Below are 19,389 nucleotides of genomic sequence, written 5' to 3' on the forward strand. Positions count from 1 at the left end.
ATTAATAAATAAAATATACAATAAAATTCTACTCGAATAAAACAATGAAAAGTAATAAAAGTCTTTTCGAACAATACGGTTCATTAAAGTATAAACGTCACTGGCTTCATTTAATCGCGTGTCGATAATCAATTAATGTTGTTTTGACAATGGCCGCCTTTTGTTGATATAAGTCAATAGAAAATTGATAATAAAACCGAGTTAAATATACCGAAACATTAAAATCCAATTCATTTTGTATAACGAGACGGGTTTTTACATTTATAGTTTTCTTATCTTGTATTTAATTATTGAATATGTCAATTTATTTATATTATTTTTATTTATATTATTATTTATATTATTATTTGATATAAGTCAATTTTATTAACGTTTTTAATAGCATTTAAATGTCATGCGATTTTTTTTTGTCGAGAAGAATACAGTAGTTCATTTCGACAAGTTGTTTTTTTTTTTAAATTGGTATAAACATAAAATATATTTGGATTCGTGGCGTTTAAGACGAGTTGGTTTAAAGGACGATTATGAGTCTAAGAACCTGAGATCGCGGCATAAAATTTGTGTTAAATCTTATATCCGCACTCTCGGATAAAATTAACATTTTTTATTTTAAATATCTCTCATTGGAATGTATCTGTATAAATACAATTTTTTTTTATTAACAAAAAAATAATTGGCCCCTGTTTTTAAATTAAGTTTTTAATCAGCCGAAGGCCAATCAGTTTTAAGGGCATATTTTGTTGCTAAACGATCAATAACGATATCTTTATTTCGAGCAATTTACGTACGAATTATATGCTAGCTGCACGTCCAAGATTTGAAAGTTTACAATAAGGATGTACAGAAAATGTATAATTAATGACAATATATACTAATATTTTAAAACCAGCCAGCGAATTTGATGAGATTTGGTATGAAGCAAACTTGAACCCCAAGTAAGGACATAAGCTACCTAACACCCAAACCCTAGAACGTGAGTGAAGCGCGGCGATAACTAGTCACACATAAAGGACAAACAAACATACATACATACATACATACATTTATATATTCATATAATTGTAGGGACATATTGTTTAGAATATCGTAGTACAAAAAATATGCACGTATTTATTTTACATATAGTAATATCATCACAACCATCAGTACAGTTTCAGTACAGTACAGTTTTTGAAAAGTTTTTCATAATAAATATGTATGTATATACATATATGTATATAGCGTTAGGCAATCTCTTACACAATTATGTAATTAAGATAACAAGGCGATCAGAACTATTGAATACACTATGAGAAATAAATCAGGCTATTTAAAAAAATATTTATAGTAAGTTTGCGATTAAAACGATTTTATTAAAATACTAAAATTAACTACTTTATACGTCTTCGAGAGAATATTATAAGCACAGCTTCACATTTAATAAAATAAAAAAGCTTCATAAACTTGAAAAAAAGTTTTATCGAAACCTAGAACAAATATTAAACTCTCTGAATCCTTGAGGGAGTTTAGTCACTCAATAGATTACCCACACGAACGTTTTGTATGAAGTACAATATCGTTTAAAATAAATGTATATTAGGATATTCTATAAAATCTTAGTGTGTGCCGAGATGGTCCAGTGGTTAAAAGTCATAAGCTCCTAATCTTCGCCTCAAATGTAATTTTTAGACAAATACATTCTTAAACCTAATGTTTATATTACTTCGGAATATAACTAGCTCTGTTGTGAGTTAAGTTTGAAATATATATGCCAGTTTCATACAGTATGCCGTATTCTGATGTTTATGATTACCGTTCTCCTTTTGTGGCAGCTTTATGTCATATAACCTTCCTCAATAAATAGACATATATATGGATAGAGTATTAAATAATATTATCGTATCCGACTTTTTATTCCTGATATTAACACAAATACAGACAAAATTTCCAGATTTATAAAAAATAGGGATATATCAGACATATTTTTATACAATAATTCGAAAAATATCTAAAAATATATTATATATATATATAATTGTATTTAACTACAATAACTTTGTATTTAAAATGTAAAAAAAATGAGTTACTACTGAGTTTCTTGCCGGTTCTTCTCGGTATACATTCTGAACTTAATATAGTTTGTAAAATGACGATTCAAAAGTGCTTGTAAAAGCCTACTTGAATGTAATAGTTAAAATTCCAATTGATTTGTTACTAGTTGTATAGAGTTGAGTAGAATCTTACAGCCTATGTGGCTATCGGTGACTCATTAGATAACAACGCTGAACATTGCTACGTGACATTGTGTAGATTTGAAGGGTGAGCCATTATATGTGAAAAACATAAACAATATGGGCTTTACGGTTGCCAGTGATAATAAACGTTGTCTAACACCATTACCAGAACGCAAGTCTGAGATTTTATAAAAGAATAAAAAATAAAAAAAAACTAAAAAGAAACTCAAGTAAGACGAAACGTTCAAAGCAATCCAGAGTCCAGCCTACGGGTCAAAATTTGATGGAGAACCTCAAAGTTTTTGTTTTATTATTTCGCGAGGCATGTGAAGGTCGGCGCTAGTTATTAACTTTTTTTAAAAATCCACATACGAACTCGGTTATTATAAAGTTTCCGGTTCTCTTAACGTATTAATACTTGAAGAAAAATTACGAATATTACTTTCGTGCGGTTACGAGCAAATTATTTTTACATTAACAGTAACAGATGAACGGAACTCGTTTCATAACCGGATAAAAAATAAAAAAAATAAAGATTGCGTCGTGAACATTTGTAGACCAACAGCTATAATATCGATAAATAATTGCGGTAATATTTTGTATTAATAATAAACTTCTTTATTTTCTCCCTCTAAATATATAACTATTTATTTATTTATTAAGATTCACCAGTGGTAATTACACTGTTAAAGTAATAGTTATGCTAAGTTACAAAGTTCTTATTGCTAAATGCATTACCTTTTAAGGTGAATACCGCATGCGAAAATAAGTGTGAGATAGTTATACATAAAAACAACAATTCTATGATCCTATGAAATTAAACAAATAAACAAAATCTACCAAACATATCAAATTGTTACATATAATTATTTATTTATAATATAGTTTATTTTTTTCACGAGCGTTAAATTTGCATCGTGTACGCCCGTGTCATCCACCAACCCCCGATGGCGCAGCATGGTAGGATAAGCTCAAAAACATACAAGTGGATTTATAGCATTTTACTTTGATATATGTTTCACAGACGATACATAACCAGATGCATATCATAAACAAAACACCATACTTGTTCCCCAAATTGATATGGCAGATTTTGATTTACTGATATTACTGGCTAAATAATCTTCCCGAAAAAGTGCTACCTAAGGACAATATAACTTTTCAAATATGACTCTGAGTCTCTGAGATTGACGCGTTTAATCTGCTGGAGCTGATAAGATTTACTCATATTTATTTTTATAGCGAAACAAATATAATTAACTACACATTCGTGCAAACTTAAATGATTCACCTTATTTAATATAAGGGAATTTATAAGTTATTTTTTTATATGCTTATCAAATATGTAGGTACATAAAATCAGTGTGCATTTAATTTTATTTACTAACGTACACACTGGTATAGAAACTAAAGAAACGTGATTTTTTTATCTCTTTGTATATGATGATGTCCTCCTGGACGATTTCAACCAGGGCAGGCTATTTCAAGGGAGAATAACCAACTATGCAGGACATATTATGACATACTATGACCTCCGTGGTTGAGTAGTGTGTACACCGGTTTTCATGGGTACGCAACTCCGAGGTCTCGGGTTCGATTCCCGGTCGAGTCGATGTAAAAAAAGTTCATTAGTTTTCTATGTTGTCTTGGGTCTGAGTGTTTGTGGTAACGTCGTTACTTCTAGTCTCCACTGAGAATTTTCCGACAGAAAACCCAATAACGTTTTAATGGCCCGGCCTAGGGTTTGATCTCAAGACCTCGGGATCTGCTGCCTTATATCTAGTCACTAAGCTAACGAGACTCTCAGTTTTGTATAGGTATATGTATTACGGTAAATATTATGTAATAAATATGAAAATTGAAATCCTTAATTTTATTTTTCATTATTACTTACTGAGTAATGAAAATACCGAGTAAGAATTTTGCAAAGTCTTTATTAATAATTGATTGACTAAAACGTTTAAATATATCTAAATTGACTTATTACCGACTAGCACATAGCCGGCAAACGAAGCGATGCCTTTTTCCACTTGAAACCTCTTTCTATTTCACCGTCTGTATATAATGTGCAAACAACAACTGTACAAAGTTTCAACTCAACCGGTTGAACGATACGCGATCACATATAACACGAACAAAACATTTTAATACGAAAATTAGATTCAACTTTGTATCTCGTAATAAACGTTCAATCATTACGGGCCGCAAAAATGCACGGGAATTAATTGAAAACTGTACGTAGTGTGATATTACGTTGACTACACAAATCTGTCTATCATATATCAGTCGGACGGGAAAATTATTAGTATTAATTACATAATCCGATACCTATTCGAAAGAAACCGTTCGAGACTGTCTCCGCTAATGTGGTCGGACCCTGAGCCTTATATATCTTTATTATGGATATTTTTCACGTAACTTTATATTTATTTACCATTTATAGATAACATGACGTAACGATTCGAAGCGTTAGTAGGTTTAAAGTTTTAAAACAATCTTCTAACTGTGACATAATTTACTCAACATTTAATATCATTATATAAGATCTTAAAATGTCATTTTCGTATAAAATAACATATTTTACGGCAAAAATATCGCAATACTGATACAATTCAATGTATTAATTTATGAAATATTTTAGTTACTAATGATTAATTAACCGACAAAAACTTAACAAAGATAAAATCATAAGGTAAAACAGTCTAAATATATTTTGAAGTTACCGGAGGTCAAATAAAAATAGTAAAGTCAATCAAAATAACACATATTCTATATCTTTAGGACAGGAAGCTGAAAAACAAGCGAATTATAGATGAGCGAGGGCGCAAAAAGAAATCAACATGTTCGTCTTATTTTGTTTAAACATACCTAAGTAAACCCGACTTCAGATAAGAAAATTCCACTGTCTCACATCTGTGTGACTGACATGGATGGATTGTTCAAGTTCAGTTTGCGACTTGCTAGGTTTCTTATTAACAGTATTTTTTTCAAAACGGCTGCTTCTGCATTAGCGGCCTCGACAGCACCACAGCGTTTGATGACGTTGATAAACCATGTATTAATTGAGAAATGACTTAAGTCAGAGCGCATAATTAGTTGGAATTAGTCTTTAAAGTGTCTTCTGTAAGATCGCACTTCGATTTTTAACGTCATCGGGAAAAATTTCAAGTCCGCTTACGTCATCATAAATAAATTAAATTATGAATGATAATATATGATTGTTATTATTTATTATGCAGTGAAACATGCACTATAAATGCTTCATCGATCATGTAACCGTATCGATCGTGTAATAAAATTGCAACATAAGTGCGTCAGTACATAAAATATTGTGTCGGAAATATATTCGAAGATGTTTCGAGAAAAAAAAATTTTTTTCTAAATATTTCCAATGAATATTAAATAATAATGTCAAGAACGACCGTAGAAGTCTGACCAAACTGACTGTATTTGTATATTATTATTAAATATCAAAAACAATGACATGAAAAAAGATTGAAATACAAAATCTATTAAATTTAAATTTGGGTCAAAATATAGTATATATTTATACCGGAATATGATAACATTCTCAGTGATATATAAAAAAATATACAAAATTATCAAACGAAGTCGTGTACAGTCCATAGTCCATAAATTACAAAATATCTTTATTATATAACAAAACGGAATTTCCGTAATGACATGGATATAATAACGTCTTAATCGTCTTCCAATCATAAACGTTTAACATTTTTAGTTAACGAGTTAGTTCCTTGTTTTTCCTTGTTTTATAATAATAATAGAGTAGATTCACATTGCTCATGAGTCCTATCTCATATAACCGGAGAACCGGTATAGAATAGTTTAAAATTTTAAATTATTTTAATAAATGATTATCGAAGCTGTTTATTTAAAAATGAGCCTATATATAGTCAGTTACTTTTAAATCAAAGATTAATAATAAAGTGTTTACTCTATTATATATGTATAATTCTTCATAAGCTTTTACTTCACGCGTCTCTTATTATGCGTGGTTCATATCTTGTAACAATATTTACGATTCAAAAGATTGAGCTAAAATTTTGGGCAAACTTTAGGCTTCTGATAAGCTGACAATACAATATAGAATACTGATGCGTTTGTAGTACATCGATTCAACGAGAGCTTGGTTTTAATTCTTTTTTTTTTAACATGCTGTTTCCCAATGAAATTTATGGTTGAGTAGAGACTTCTCTATCTATTTATCTCTGTGGTTTAATGTCACATTAACCATATAAAAATGATTAAAGCTTTTTTTATATAAAAAAAATAATAAGTTGATGGGGAAATGGTTCATCTGATGGTAAGTTGTTACTTTCGCTCATAGGATTATTAAGAAATATTAACCATTCCTTACAACACAAATGCACTACAAATCTTTGAGAACTAAGATGCCCCTGTACTTGTAGTTATACTGACTCCCCCCCCCCCCTTCAAACCGGACACAACAATGCTAATGTTGCTGCTGATGATATTTGCGGTAGAATATGTAAGTAATGGGGGAGGGATACCTACTCAAACGGTCTTGCACAAAACTCTATCACCAAATATAACGCTATAGAGAGTATTCCTTAATTAGCAGAACTTTATCGACATAAAAGTGCATATTTAACGAGCTAAAGAGTAAGATGAACAATGTTTTAATTCATATTTAATTAAATAAATGGAACAAATCAAACGATTACGAATATAGCTGTCATTAAATAAGAATTAATTGAGATTACACGTAGTTAATACGTGTCGAAAAGCGATTTCTAGTATTATTTATTGAATAGGAATTTACACGTGTCCAATCACTACAATACTATATTGCGAATTGACGAATGTCTAAAGCATATCCGAACGAAGCATTACAGATAAGAAATTGAAACCTATAATACTCTTTGTTTTGTAGCAATTCATAAATTATTCATAAAAAAATATAAATTATTCACAATTAGAATTACAAATTTATAAGTATATTTTTATTCTAGAGACACTTGGTAAGTTATAGCGTGTAATTTTAGACGATGTCTTTATGAATGAAATTAATATGTGGATGATTATGAAAAAAATATTTGAAAAGATATTGTTATGTATTGTTATATAACAATAAATACCTATAATACTTAATATGACGGTTTTCTTTGATGGTAATATTATCTTTGATTACACGCAAATATACAGTATATATCTCTGTAAAGATGGTACAGATAATAAATTACACGTATTTTTAATGCAATAGAAAACAATCATAGTCAACTAAATGACACTTGTAGATTACATAGATATATAGAATTAATCTTTCGTTTAGAGTTATGATAAAAAATATTTTTCCAAGTATTCATATAGGTAGAACGGTGTACGGTTTAAAAGTAAGGTTACAAAACAAAGAACACGTGATCGCGTCCGAGAGAGCTTTCGGTGAATTGAAAACGTTCTCGGACACATACAATACGTCGTGAAATATTTCTCACGTAAACAAAGGTGTTCATCGCGAACCATAAATTTTATGGTCGTCCCGATATTGGATTTTGCGATTTATATTTACATAAGCATACGTAACAAATGACATGATTATTTATGATAAAAGCCTTGAAGTAGAATATTGCAATTCTATTTATCTTTACATATTTTAAACGATTCTTTTGTAAGATCAATGTCCTTAACTGCCAATAATTGTTCAAATTTATTAAAAAAAAAAAAATGTTTCTTATTCAAATTGTGATATTACCAAGTAATCGGTTAACATTGTAATCGATTTCTTTGAGATAATTTTGTATCGAGTTTTTAAATAGAATAGGGAGGTAGGTATATACAGTCAATAGTCAAGTTCGCACCAGTAGGACTGTATCTTACATTCCAGGCACGCATCGCATGTAAGGAATGTATTGCTCAAGAGATAGGCATTAGTAATCCTACCTTAACGTTTACATCGAAACAAAAAGCTCGATGTCACTTATAAGGTATATTATAGACGTTCAGGCACTTGTAGGGACTTCTGGTGTCAACTTTATTGTTTAGTAGTAAGTGACGTCTATAACAATAATACTTCAATAATGTTTTTTTCACGGAAACTAAAATGATCAAATTGATTTCAATTCGAAATACCGTTCGTTTATATATAAATAATTAATAAAATAATATTTTTATAATTATTAAGCTAAAAATATTCGTTAGAGATCCATTGTTTAATAGTTCTATTGTTTGCAAACAATATTGAGATATTTGTGTAAGCTTTGAAACGTTAGTTTTATCGCAGTCGCGACCCAAACGAGGTCATGGCCTAGAAGCCCAAATGCATCGGCATCTTATTTTATTTCTCATAGACTACAGTATGTAGATGCAATATAATGCAATTGTTTTATTAACGGTCAATACTTTATAAATTAAAGTTTTGATTACTTTCTACTACACGGATTGAATCCCTCGTGTATTCCATACTTCGTAAAATTTATGCTAAATCTGTTGTATTAAGCTTCTAAATTATTCGATAGCCGATATTAAAATCAAGAGTTTATTTTGTATTTTATACAATGCTCTATTTGCAGAAAAGTAACTGAAAAACAATTGCATGTACCCCTAGTGTATTTACAGTTACAAGGGACATAAAATCTTATTCTCCATACCCAAAATTGTAGTTTCTTGGGTGGTGGAAAAACGGCGGTATTCTATTTTTAAATATAATGCATAAATAATGGAATTGAGAAATAAATTGAAACAAACAACCCAATAACATATTTGGCCTCATCCAGGATTCGAACCTAAGCTAGATACCAGATCAGAAACAAATCTTTGATTATATTTACATGTCTAGATAGAATGTCGAATTTGAGAAACCGTCGAAATTTGGCGAATATCATGCGTAGCTGTAAAACACACCAAGATGCAAAATTAGTGCGACACTCTATCTAAATACAGATAATATAGATATATATATGTTTTGGTATAGAGACTGACCTGGACACATGGCTTGTTAAGCGATACGCAGAGACCATCCGCGTCCTTACTGTAGTGCTCGACGAGTTCCTGCAAAGTTCGGAAGGTAGTGCGTCTGGCAATGAAGAATCCCCCTTCGTCTAGCTGTCTGATGCGGTAATGCTTTACCGTATCACCGTCTCGAACTGTGGACAAAGGATATGTTAAGCGAGCTTAGATAAAATGCATTCGATGTATAACCACAAAGTTAGCTATTAGAAGTGGTCTTAAAAATACTCTATAAACGAAGTAACAAGAATAAATTTAAAACTGTTATTCTGAACCGATTTTAAATCAAATTGACTAAGAAAAATCATTTATATAAAAAAATTGTTATTCTCTTTCAAGAATAGGAAAAATGGCTTCAATTTCAATTTTGTTTTCTATTCATTTAAAATATTTACTGATCGTCTAAAATTTTAAAAAATCATATCATTTTCTTTTTGTCGATCTTATGTATTCACTACTTTTAACTTCGCTGCCGTATATAATACTCGTATATTATTATCTATATACATATGTATATGTAAACATTCGTCAATTGCTATGTTAGCTGTGTGCAGGCACGATGTCAAAAAAGTCGATTTCGTGTATTGCATTAACTAGCTTTGATAATAAACGTGTCATATACCGTTCAGTTCCTTATACTTAATTAGTGATTTAACATACAAAAAAACCGGTAAAAAATTTAGAATTAAATTTTATGTTTCTTTTGTAAAATTTATCAATAAAATCATCAAATCAATAAAAAAAAAAACCATGCAAACAGCAGACAAAAAGAGGCTTACAGTTTAATATTGCTAATTACGTGAAATCTTCGTTTTATATTTTTTTGTCAATTTAGAAGCAAAAAATTACTTTTAAAATTTTAGCTTGGATTTATATTTTTCGATAATAATTATCAGTTATGGAAAACACTTTACGTAATAATTTAATATATGTACATATTGTGAACTCAGAACGTTATTCCAACTAAGACTATGAAATTAAGACTGATTTATTAATCAGTACTATTGAATAAGGAAATAGATTAGGTTAGTTTTATTTCTATATTCCGTTAGCGTGCCATCGTCAAGAGTTCTCAGGACTAGGCCATAGCATTACCACTATTTATTACCAAATATCGATCGCTTTCAGAACTAAAACTAACCATCAACTTATGTCATCAATGGGCTATATACTATTGGCGGTGGTGACCACATACCGTCAGGTGGATTTGCCCGTCCTCCTACCTATTACTTAAAAAAAATACTTTTGACCGTCATTAAGAACAATATTGACCGAGAAAGATTTCTAAATCTGAATCTAACACATACAAAACCGCAAAAACCGTGGGAAAATATTCATACCAGCAAAACCGTATCGATAAGTGATTCCATACGACACATTTGCAACCGAAATTCTTCACACCCAACGAAGCGTAACTCCAACTCCGAAAAACGATCAATATTCAATACATATCCAGAATATTTGTATAAAATTTATATATAAAACATTTTTAGTCACCGTTTCCAAAAAACATTAAGCTTAAGTACATACTTAGAATACTAAGTAACCCGATGCCGTATTTCCTGTATAAATAACACGTCAATGAGTTAATACATAAAAAGATTAAAACGGATACTTTAAGCGCCCCTATTAACATTTTATTTTAAAATCGATAACTTATTTTATTGATTCTATCATATTTAATCAACAGGAATGTGTGTTTTTTGTAATGTATCGAATTAAACATAAAAATCCAACGCATAAAATGATGCACAAAACATAAATATTAAATTAATTTATCGATTGCACTTTGATACGTCTAATTAGAATTCAATGAAAAACTAATTATTTTATAGGAATGCAGTATGTTGTTTTATAGAATAATGTAATGGAAACTTCTAAGGATTTTAATGTTTTTCATTGAAATAAAATAAAAGAAAACGTCAAAGTCAACATAAAATTACAGGGAACATAAGCAATCTCGTCTTTGTTACCGACCACTTAATCACGCCATATAAATATTAGGTTATTGTAAAGGATGTAATTAATTTTATAATATTAATGTTAAATTAAGCTTAGATTAAGACAAGTAGTTATTGAAATTACAGCTGTTTATACCGTCCTTACATCAGCTCGACGATGCAAAATTATTGTACTGGCAAAGTTGCAATCGACACAATTAAAAATAGGTTAAAATCAACTAGGACGTAATTTAAAAAAAAAAAGTAATATTATAATCATTGTTATAAAACTTTTGTTTTAAGAGATTTATGTATATAGATTGTAATGATAATATAGTCACAAGATTAATGTCATCACAAACCAATGAATAAATATAATTTCACGATAGAAAACGATATTTCTCAAGTTTCTATTATCCCGGGAAATACCCGGAGGCAACAAAATCCTTAATTCATTCCTGTAATCCATGCGAAGCTTTGATGTTAATGTTATTTAGATCTATTTTTTTTTCTTCATTTTAATAATCATTTTAATTTGCAACCAAGACACTGAGAGATTTCTTGGTAATATTTATATATAATTCACAATATCAATTACAAATATGACTTAGATACATATTTATAGCGACGTTATCATTTTAATTGAATTTAATTGAAATGTGAAAATATATCTAGGAAAAAAATATTATTAATATACAATTCACTATATTAGTTTGTTACCAGTAATAACAATTACAGTCGCATAACGCATTACACGTTTCTAAAAAGGCAATAAACACTTAAAAAGTCATCCATATTAAAACTATAATTTTCCAAGTAACGACGACAAGAGAAAAATATCTCAATTATTATTATTATTTTTTCCTTGGTGATCTTACGTAACAGTTACGTGGCGTATGCGTGAATCGTTTATCGATACAATTATTTGATATACTTCTGATTTCGTATCGATTTTACTAATCGAGTGAGAGCCGCTGAACTATATTTATTCGTTAAAATTCAACGAAGCTATCGCTTGAGATGTAAGGCCCGATTCGAGGCTATTAAACTTTTGCATATTCCAATAAAAATGCAGCGAATTCGATTCGATCAGCTTTCTTAACTGATTATGATAACAGTGAATTGAGAGATAAAAATAATTTGGGATAATCCAAAAATATATTAAATTATAATTATTTATCAAAAAAAAATACATTTTATCTGAGCGCAAGACTTCGAAGTTAATATTGATTAAAGTCTAAAGTTTATCTTGTCTAGACAACTTCTTGTGAGCACGTAACAATGCTGAGATATATATTGATACATTGTATATACACATACATATCTCTGGCGTGTCTACAAAATAAGCAATTTGTGGCTAAACTTCTAAAAGGTTTAACCTTTTATTTTAGCAATCAAATAGCTCAGGTTTAAATTATATTCTGACTCAACTGTGACTATATTACCATAAGAGAAAAATATAAAAAATAACAACTGTCTTATATATTCTAATTGTACACATTATGTATTTTAGTATATTTATAAGATATATAATTAAAAAAAACTACGATTCATAAATGTTATCTGGAAGAAAACCATAAAATAACACACACACTTTATACGTATTTACTTTTTCATATGCCTCTGTATTTCTTACATGTATGGTGTACAATAAAATAATATCTAATATAATTTTATGACGTAAGTATATATTGTATTCGCATTATATTTAAATAATTAAGCTATTATCGTTTTTATACGCCGCCTCCTTGAATTTGTATTTAGTTAAAGGTTGACTGGTAGAGAATGCCCGCAGGCGTCAAGTCCGGATTTTGTTTCAACTGTGTTGGTTAAAAGAATTATAAAGATAATTAATTAAGAGGACAGTCCTTGCGGAACGCCAAAATAGCGCTTACTATTTTTAAAATATCTTAAAACTGGAGCATTGGTTATGGATAAAAAAATACATTCAGTATCTCAATAGATATATCTCAAGTTTCACCGCATGATATTTATAAAATTTGTATCAATAACCTGGTAAATTAATCGTCAACATCACTCCAAACACTGAAATCGACCTTTTCTATTAGAATTTTTTAAGCTATTTAGCGGCTAGTTTATACATGTATTTTTGGTTAAATGGGAACACGAAAGTGTAAATAATAAGTTCACCGTGTTCAATTTCTATTATATCTCACAATATTATAGTAATTTTTATTTAAATATTGCTTACTTTTTGGCATTCGTCGTCCATACATTTTAGTATGGAGAAAATAATTTGACGGTTTTGACTTATTATTCGACATCGCTGTCAATAAATTTTCAGTCCCTCCCCAGAGCCCAAGGTGAGAGCACGTCAATTTTTATTTGGAGCCGACTCTTATAATTTCGTAAAACGTCTACGCACACATAGACAAGTTAGCATAAGGGTGGGGCGCGAGTGTCGTGGGACACAATTGTTAATTTTTATGCTGCGGAGCTGAGTCTTCCTGTCAGGGACGATAAATGAGGACTCCACTGAAGTTTGGAATCCAATGCTATTCCCAAAAAAAAACCGTAATATCTGGCTACATCAAGACGGCCACCATTTAAAGATATATTATAATTTTGCTTTCTAAACTTTGGTAGGGTAAAAACTACACATTTCGTTTTTTGAGTATTCAAAACTAAATTATTTACTGTAAACCAATCGTGTATCTGTGATAATGCACCATTCACATCGTCATAGTCAGTTTTTTCCTGTCTACCTTAAAAATCAGTGAAGTATCGTCAGCAAACAACATTATAACACAAATAACTTTAACTTAGAAAGGAAGATCATTTATATATAGTAGAAATAGAAAGGGACCCAAAATTGATCCTTGTGGAACACTCATTTATAACGTAGATCCAGAAAACTTTATGCCATTAATGAAAACTTGCTGGACTCTTTGACTTAAATATGAAGCAATGAGATCAAGAGCTTTACCTTTAATACCGTAGTATTTGAGCTTATAAAGAAGCGTCTCGTGTTCTACACAATCAAATGCTTTAGACAAATCACAGAATACTCCAATAGCATTTTGTGATTTTTGTCAAGCATCGTAAATATGTTTAAGAAGTGCTATTCTCGCATCAGTTGTCGAGCGACCTCTTGTAAAACCGAATTGCTCACTATGAAAAATAGTATTTGTACCGAAATGGACGAGAAGTTGATTTAAAATATTTTTTTCGAATATTTTACTTAAAAATAGAGTATTGAAAAAAATTATATTTAACTTCGTTATTTATATTTATAAAATTTAAGAAGTGATTATTTAATGTGTCTTTACTTTAATTTAATTCGGTATATCTACCAACCTTAAAATATCAAGAAAATAATTATTATTATTTAGTTAGACGAAAGCAGTTGAAACAATAAAAATCATAATGAATATTTGGCATCTTAATGCACTCTGACCGCACCCTATGCTAACAAATAATTTATAATTGCGTTTGCGAGTGACAACCTTATAGCTAATACATTACTCGTAATTAAATGTATTTTTATAAATCCTACGTTATGAACGCGCAATGAAAATTTAATTTATTCGTTGCACCGAAAACAAGCAACTGATTATCTCCGGGGATGCGTACGATACACTGCACAATGCAACTGTATTATTGAAAAGTACCTATGTGTGTGTTCTAAAATTAATTCCCACGCTTACAAACTACGCTCTTAAGAACTTACGTTTATTTAATATATTACGTGATTATAATATAGCAGAATAACATTATGTCATAATTTGAAAGAAAATTAATATCTATGATATATTTGGAAAGCAGGCGAACGGCACGTTGCTATGTAATATCATCATTTTAGTATAAATCTATGTTTTATGATTGACATATAATATTAATTCGTCCTAATAAAAAGCGTTTAGTTATGAATACAACAGCGGTATTTAAATAAAGAGTAATCGTTACAAAACGGAGATAGTCTGCGAGATGCATAACATATTCTCACGGTTTACGAACGTAGGGTCTTAGAAAAACTCAACCGGTTTAACATCGGGAATCGAATCTTCGAGGCTATTTCGAGACGGGTTGTGTATTTTAATAGTCACTTACAATTTTTTAAGCCTAGTGTCTGCCCTCGGGTTTAGGTCACGATGAATTTAGCATTTTCACTTCTCTCTACACTACTTTCTTAAGATATAAGTATTCGCGTCGGGTCAGCTTTTAATGTCAAACGAAATGTTGCTCTCGTTGTTTGTATTAATTAAATTATACGCAGACGGAACGATCCATTTGATGTTTTGGGAATGGGATGGATACAAATGTCAATTCTGATCATTATCATGCGATGAAAAAATGTATTAATCCAAATCAATCCGAACTCGAATGTAATTTTTAACGTTTTTATAGCGATTAAAATTAAACATTTAGAATATAAATGTATTGTTTATTTAAATTTCGAACGTTATTTCAATAAAATTAATTTTATCTTTTTTCAAGCAGGCTTTTATAAGCAGTAATAAATCGTCATGTTACAGGATTTAATGTCATGTAAGGCAACCTACAGTTCGGAATGTAGATTCTATTGAGAAAAACCGGCAAGAAATTCAAGTATTTTATCTATTTCTCTTATGAAATACACAGTTAACTATATACAACTACATTTATATGTATATGAAAACAAAGAAAACGAACTTTACGATGTTTTTTTTTCATGTATATTTTTGTATTGTGTAAATATCACTCCAGAAATGAGCGAAATTTTTATAAAATTATTTACTGATTCATTATATAGATATATTTTCTTTGTTTTCCTTAAATAAATAAAATAGAGTTTTCCTTATATACTTTTTAGTTTATCTCATTTGTTATAGAAAATTATAATTAAAAATATATTATCTTATAAAAATATGCTTAATTACCTGACAATGAGAAGTCATTATGACGGCTCTCTGAATCTCTGATGAGGAAAGCACCATGTTCGTTCTCCGGCAGAAGCAGTTTCTTTTCAGCTTCGATTCGCTTAATTTTACGGAAGTACCATCTGGAATAAAAATAAAAATCTTGAGATTGGCAATCACGACTGTAGTAGGAAATTAATAATACAGCATGATGAAAATCACTGCAAAAATAGAGATAATTTTTAAACTGATGTCAAATATGTTCAAATTGCATACAGACGAAGTTGCGAACACACGGCCCGTTCATATCAGGCGACTGATATTATAAAGCTTAGTTCTGTTTGTATAAATATATAAATATCAAGAACCACTAGTCCGAGTTGGATATTCCATTTGGTATTGCATCGAGGAAAATTAAAGACTCAATAATTTCACGTTATGACTTAAAAGAGCTGAGCAGTTACGATAAACGTCAAACGATCTAGAAAATGTACTGATATTTAGATAATGGAAGGTATTTGGTATTGGGAGTTATCGTGTGATTACGAGCTATGTATGGTACAAATTTAAGACGGATTAAACCGCAGTGGATTATGGCTATTATAAAGAAAAAGTGTGAGCACAAATCTCATTGAACTCTCTTAATCCGACGGGAAGACAACTCAGGAAAAGAGTTTAAGCACAAGGCCAACGGTTTACGAGGTACGTCAGTTTATACAGTCAACTATCAGAAAACTAAAGAAAAAAGTCCGATAACTTATGGACTGAACGGGGCACACGACCCAGGGTCCCAATATCTAGGGGCCGTATAAACTAGTCACTAGACCAAAGAGACATTGGAGCAACGTGGAATATAGCTAGTTGATAAAGTGTCGCCCAGAAAGCGGGGCGACAATGACTCAACGTTGACGAATGAATAAGTATTTTGCATTCAATTGGCGTGAGCGCGCTGCGAAGAGAGCAAACTTATTGTGTTAACACGTCTAACATAGGAGTACAAGCTTATGCGAATTGTATGATTATTATAAGTGTTCATAGCTAAAGAGAAAACGTAACAAAAAATAATACTGATTTGCATTTGTTTTAGTTGAAAGTGCCTAGGGTTTTGTGCAAACCCGTTTGGCTAAGTAGGTACCACCCACTCATCATATATTCTACCACCAAATATTAATACCTTGTATTGTTGTGTTCCCGTTTGAAGGATGAGTGAGCCAGTAACTATAGGAAAAAGGGACATAACTTATAAATTTCCGAGGTTGGTGGTTTATTGGCCATGTGGACCTCTTTTGCACGCCAATGTCTATGGGCGATGGTGACCACTCACCATTAGGCCCGTTGACCGTTTGCATACACAGTATAAAAAACAACAGTTCGATCAAAGATATTAGGAACATCATAATTTTTAATAAAGGTATATTAAGTCAGGATGTTCGTTTTATAGATAAGCCAGTTTAAATAACTCCAACTCAAGCTAAAGCTCAGCCTTTCCCCTTATATCGTGTATACACTATTTCACTGCGGATTGACAGGCAAATGCGTGTCAGAATTTATCACATGCAGATTTTCTCACGATATTTTTTTATTCAAATGAACTTCTGCTGTTGCTGGTCAACAATTGCCGCGACCTTTGTTTAAGATCAACCGGTGGATACAATTTATGATCATCAGCCCGTCTTGATTCATGAGATATATGTGTATATTGTATATATATTATATTTAAATCTAATTACTTTAAAAACGATCAAACATGATGACAAATCTATCACGACGTTTGGATATATAATATTCTCCTTATGATACATTTCGTAACTCGAAAGCCTAACAATGGTATTGCATGATATTCCGCTACGCAGCCGAGGTCGTCCGACTCCCGACCAAACCGGTAGAATAATTTTAAAATATTGTGAAAAAATATCCTCTTTTTCAAAAACGAAGTATATAAATACTATTTGTGGAAATATTTTTTATATTAATGAGGGTTGTTATGTAAAATTGATGCAACTATTAAAACCTTTGTGAGAATTGGAGTTTTAGTAAATTTTCCGTAAAAGTATTTATTTGGAAGAAGTTTTAGCAGCCTGGATATTTTTTTGCACAGACTAAAGGCGACGTGTATATATATATAAAATTTATGAGAATAGATCAAAAATAGATATCTGATAAATGGATCCATTTTATGAAATAGGTTATCTGACGGACAAATTGGCTACCTAATGGTAAGTGGTCACCACCGCCCATAGATATTGACGACGTAAGAAATTTTAAACATTCCTTATATCTTCAATGCGCCACCAACCTTGAGAACTAAATTATTAGTGCCCTTGTGCCTGTAGTTACACTGGCTTACTCAGCCTGCTTGGCGGTAGAATATACAATGAGCGGGTGGTACCTACCGAGGCGGGCTCGCACAAAGCCAAACCACCAGTTTTGCATGACTCCATCCATTTATTTATATGAATTACATATTATATGAATACGATATTAATAAACAAAGAACGTAACCTATTCAAATTATGGGATAATTAGCGATGGTAGCCATAATCTAGTATTCAAGTGTTGCATTTGTATTGAATTCGTGATGCGGTTCGGTTCAAGTGATAATTATAATTATTCATTGGGATTATTCCGAGAGGCACGAACGAACAATTAGATTATAATTAAGTAAATATATGTTTTTCCTTTGCACACATACAGACGTACCTTGCTTTTCCTAAGGTTGGCTGGGAGATATAGCTTATATCATAAAGACCGCTTTTTGTACTATATATATTTGTGCTGTGCACTAATGTATCAGTTTAGTTATCTAATACATTAGTGCATAGCACGAATTTTGGTAAATGTTGCTAAATTACGGTTAGTTATAATATTAAGATTAGAGACGAATTACGCTGGCGCAAGTAAATAAATCGTTGATTATATCATTATTTTTATCGTTTTATATGCGCGAAAGTCTCGGAGAATCGAACTCTAGTTTTTATTATACTTGATGTTTAAACACTACTCATAAACAAACTACGTAATGTACTAAAAAAATTTATTAGAAAAGGAAATTGTAAATCGCGTTTAATTTTAATTTCAATACATTCACTGAACTATTTATTTTATCTGTAGGTACTAACCTGTCCTTTACGCTTACAGGGCTAAACTGGAATTTAATGAAATTCAGTACGAAGCAAGCTTGAACCCCAAGGAAGGACATAGGACTTTACTATAACAGACTTCCTACTTCATCCCCAGAACGAGGGTGAAGCCGCTGGCGAAAACTAGTATTAATTATATTTAAATAAAATAACAAACAATATTTAAAATAATATATTGTTATAAGCTTAGTATAAACCTGCGTGTTAAACAACTTGGAAAAATAAAATACCGTTACCGTACCTCATCTGG

The 19,389-nt window shown here is 30.7% G+C and overlaps 1 protein-coding gene across 3 annotated transcripts in view; it reads right to left on the reverse strand.

Moving 5' to 3' along the window:
- Src42a (Src oncogene at 42A) overlaps window positions 1-19,389 on the reverse strand; it is a 62,507-nt gene that overhangs the window by 9,466 nt on the left and 33,652 nt on the right. For all 3 annotated transcript variants that reach the window (XM_026638229.2, XM_026638220.2, XM_026638233.2), the window contains exons 2-3: window positions 16,021-16,142; window positions 9,174-9,337 (exon numbers count right to left, since the gene is read on the reverse strand). In XM_026638229.2, coding sequence (XP_026494014.1) covers window positions 9,174-9,337; window positions 16,021-16,142 — 286 coding nt within the window. The remainder of the gene's footprint in view (window positions 1-9,173; window positions 9,338-16,020; window positions 16,143-19,389) is intronic.

This window comes from Vanessa tameamea, chromosome 18, assembly GCF_037043105.1.
Source record: "Vanessa tameamea isolate UH-Manoa-2023 chromosome 18, ilVanTame1 primary haplotype, whole genome shotgun sequence".
Classification (NCBI taxonomy): Eukaryota; Metazoa; Arthropoda; class Insecta; order Lepidoptera; family Nymphalidae; genus Vanessa; species Vanessa tameamea.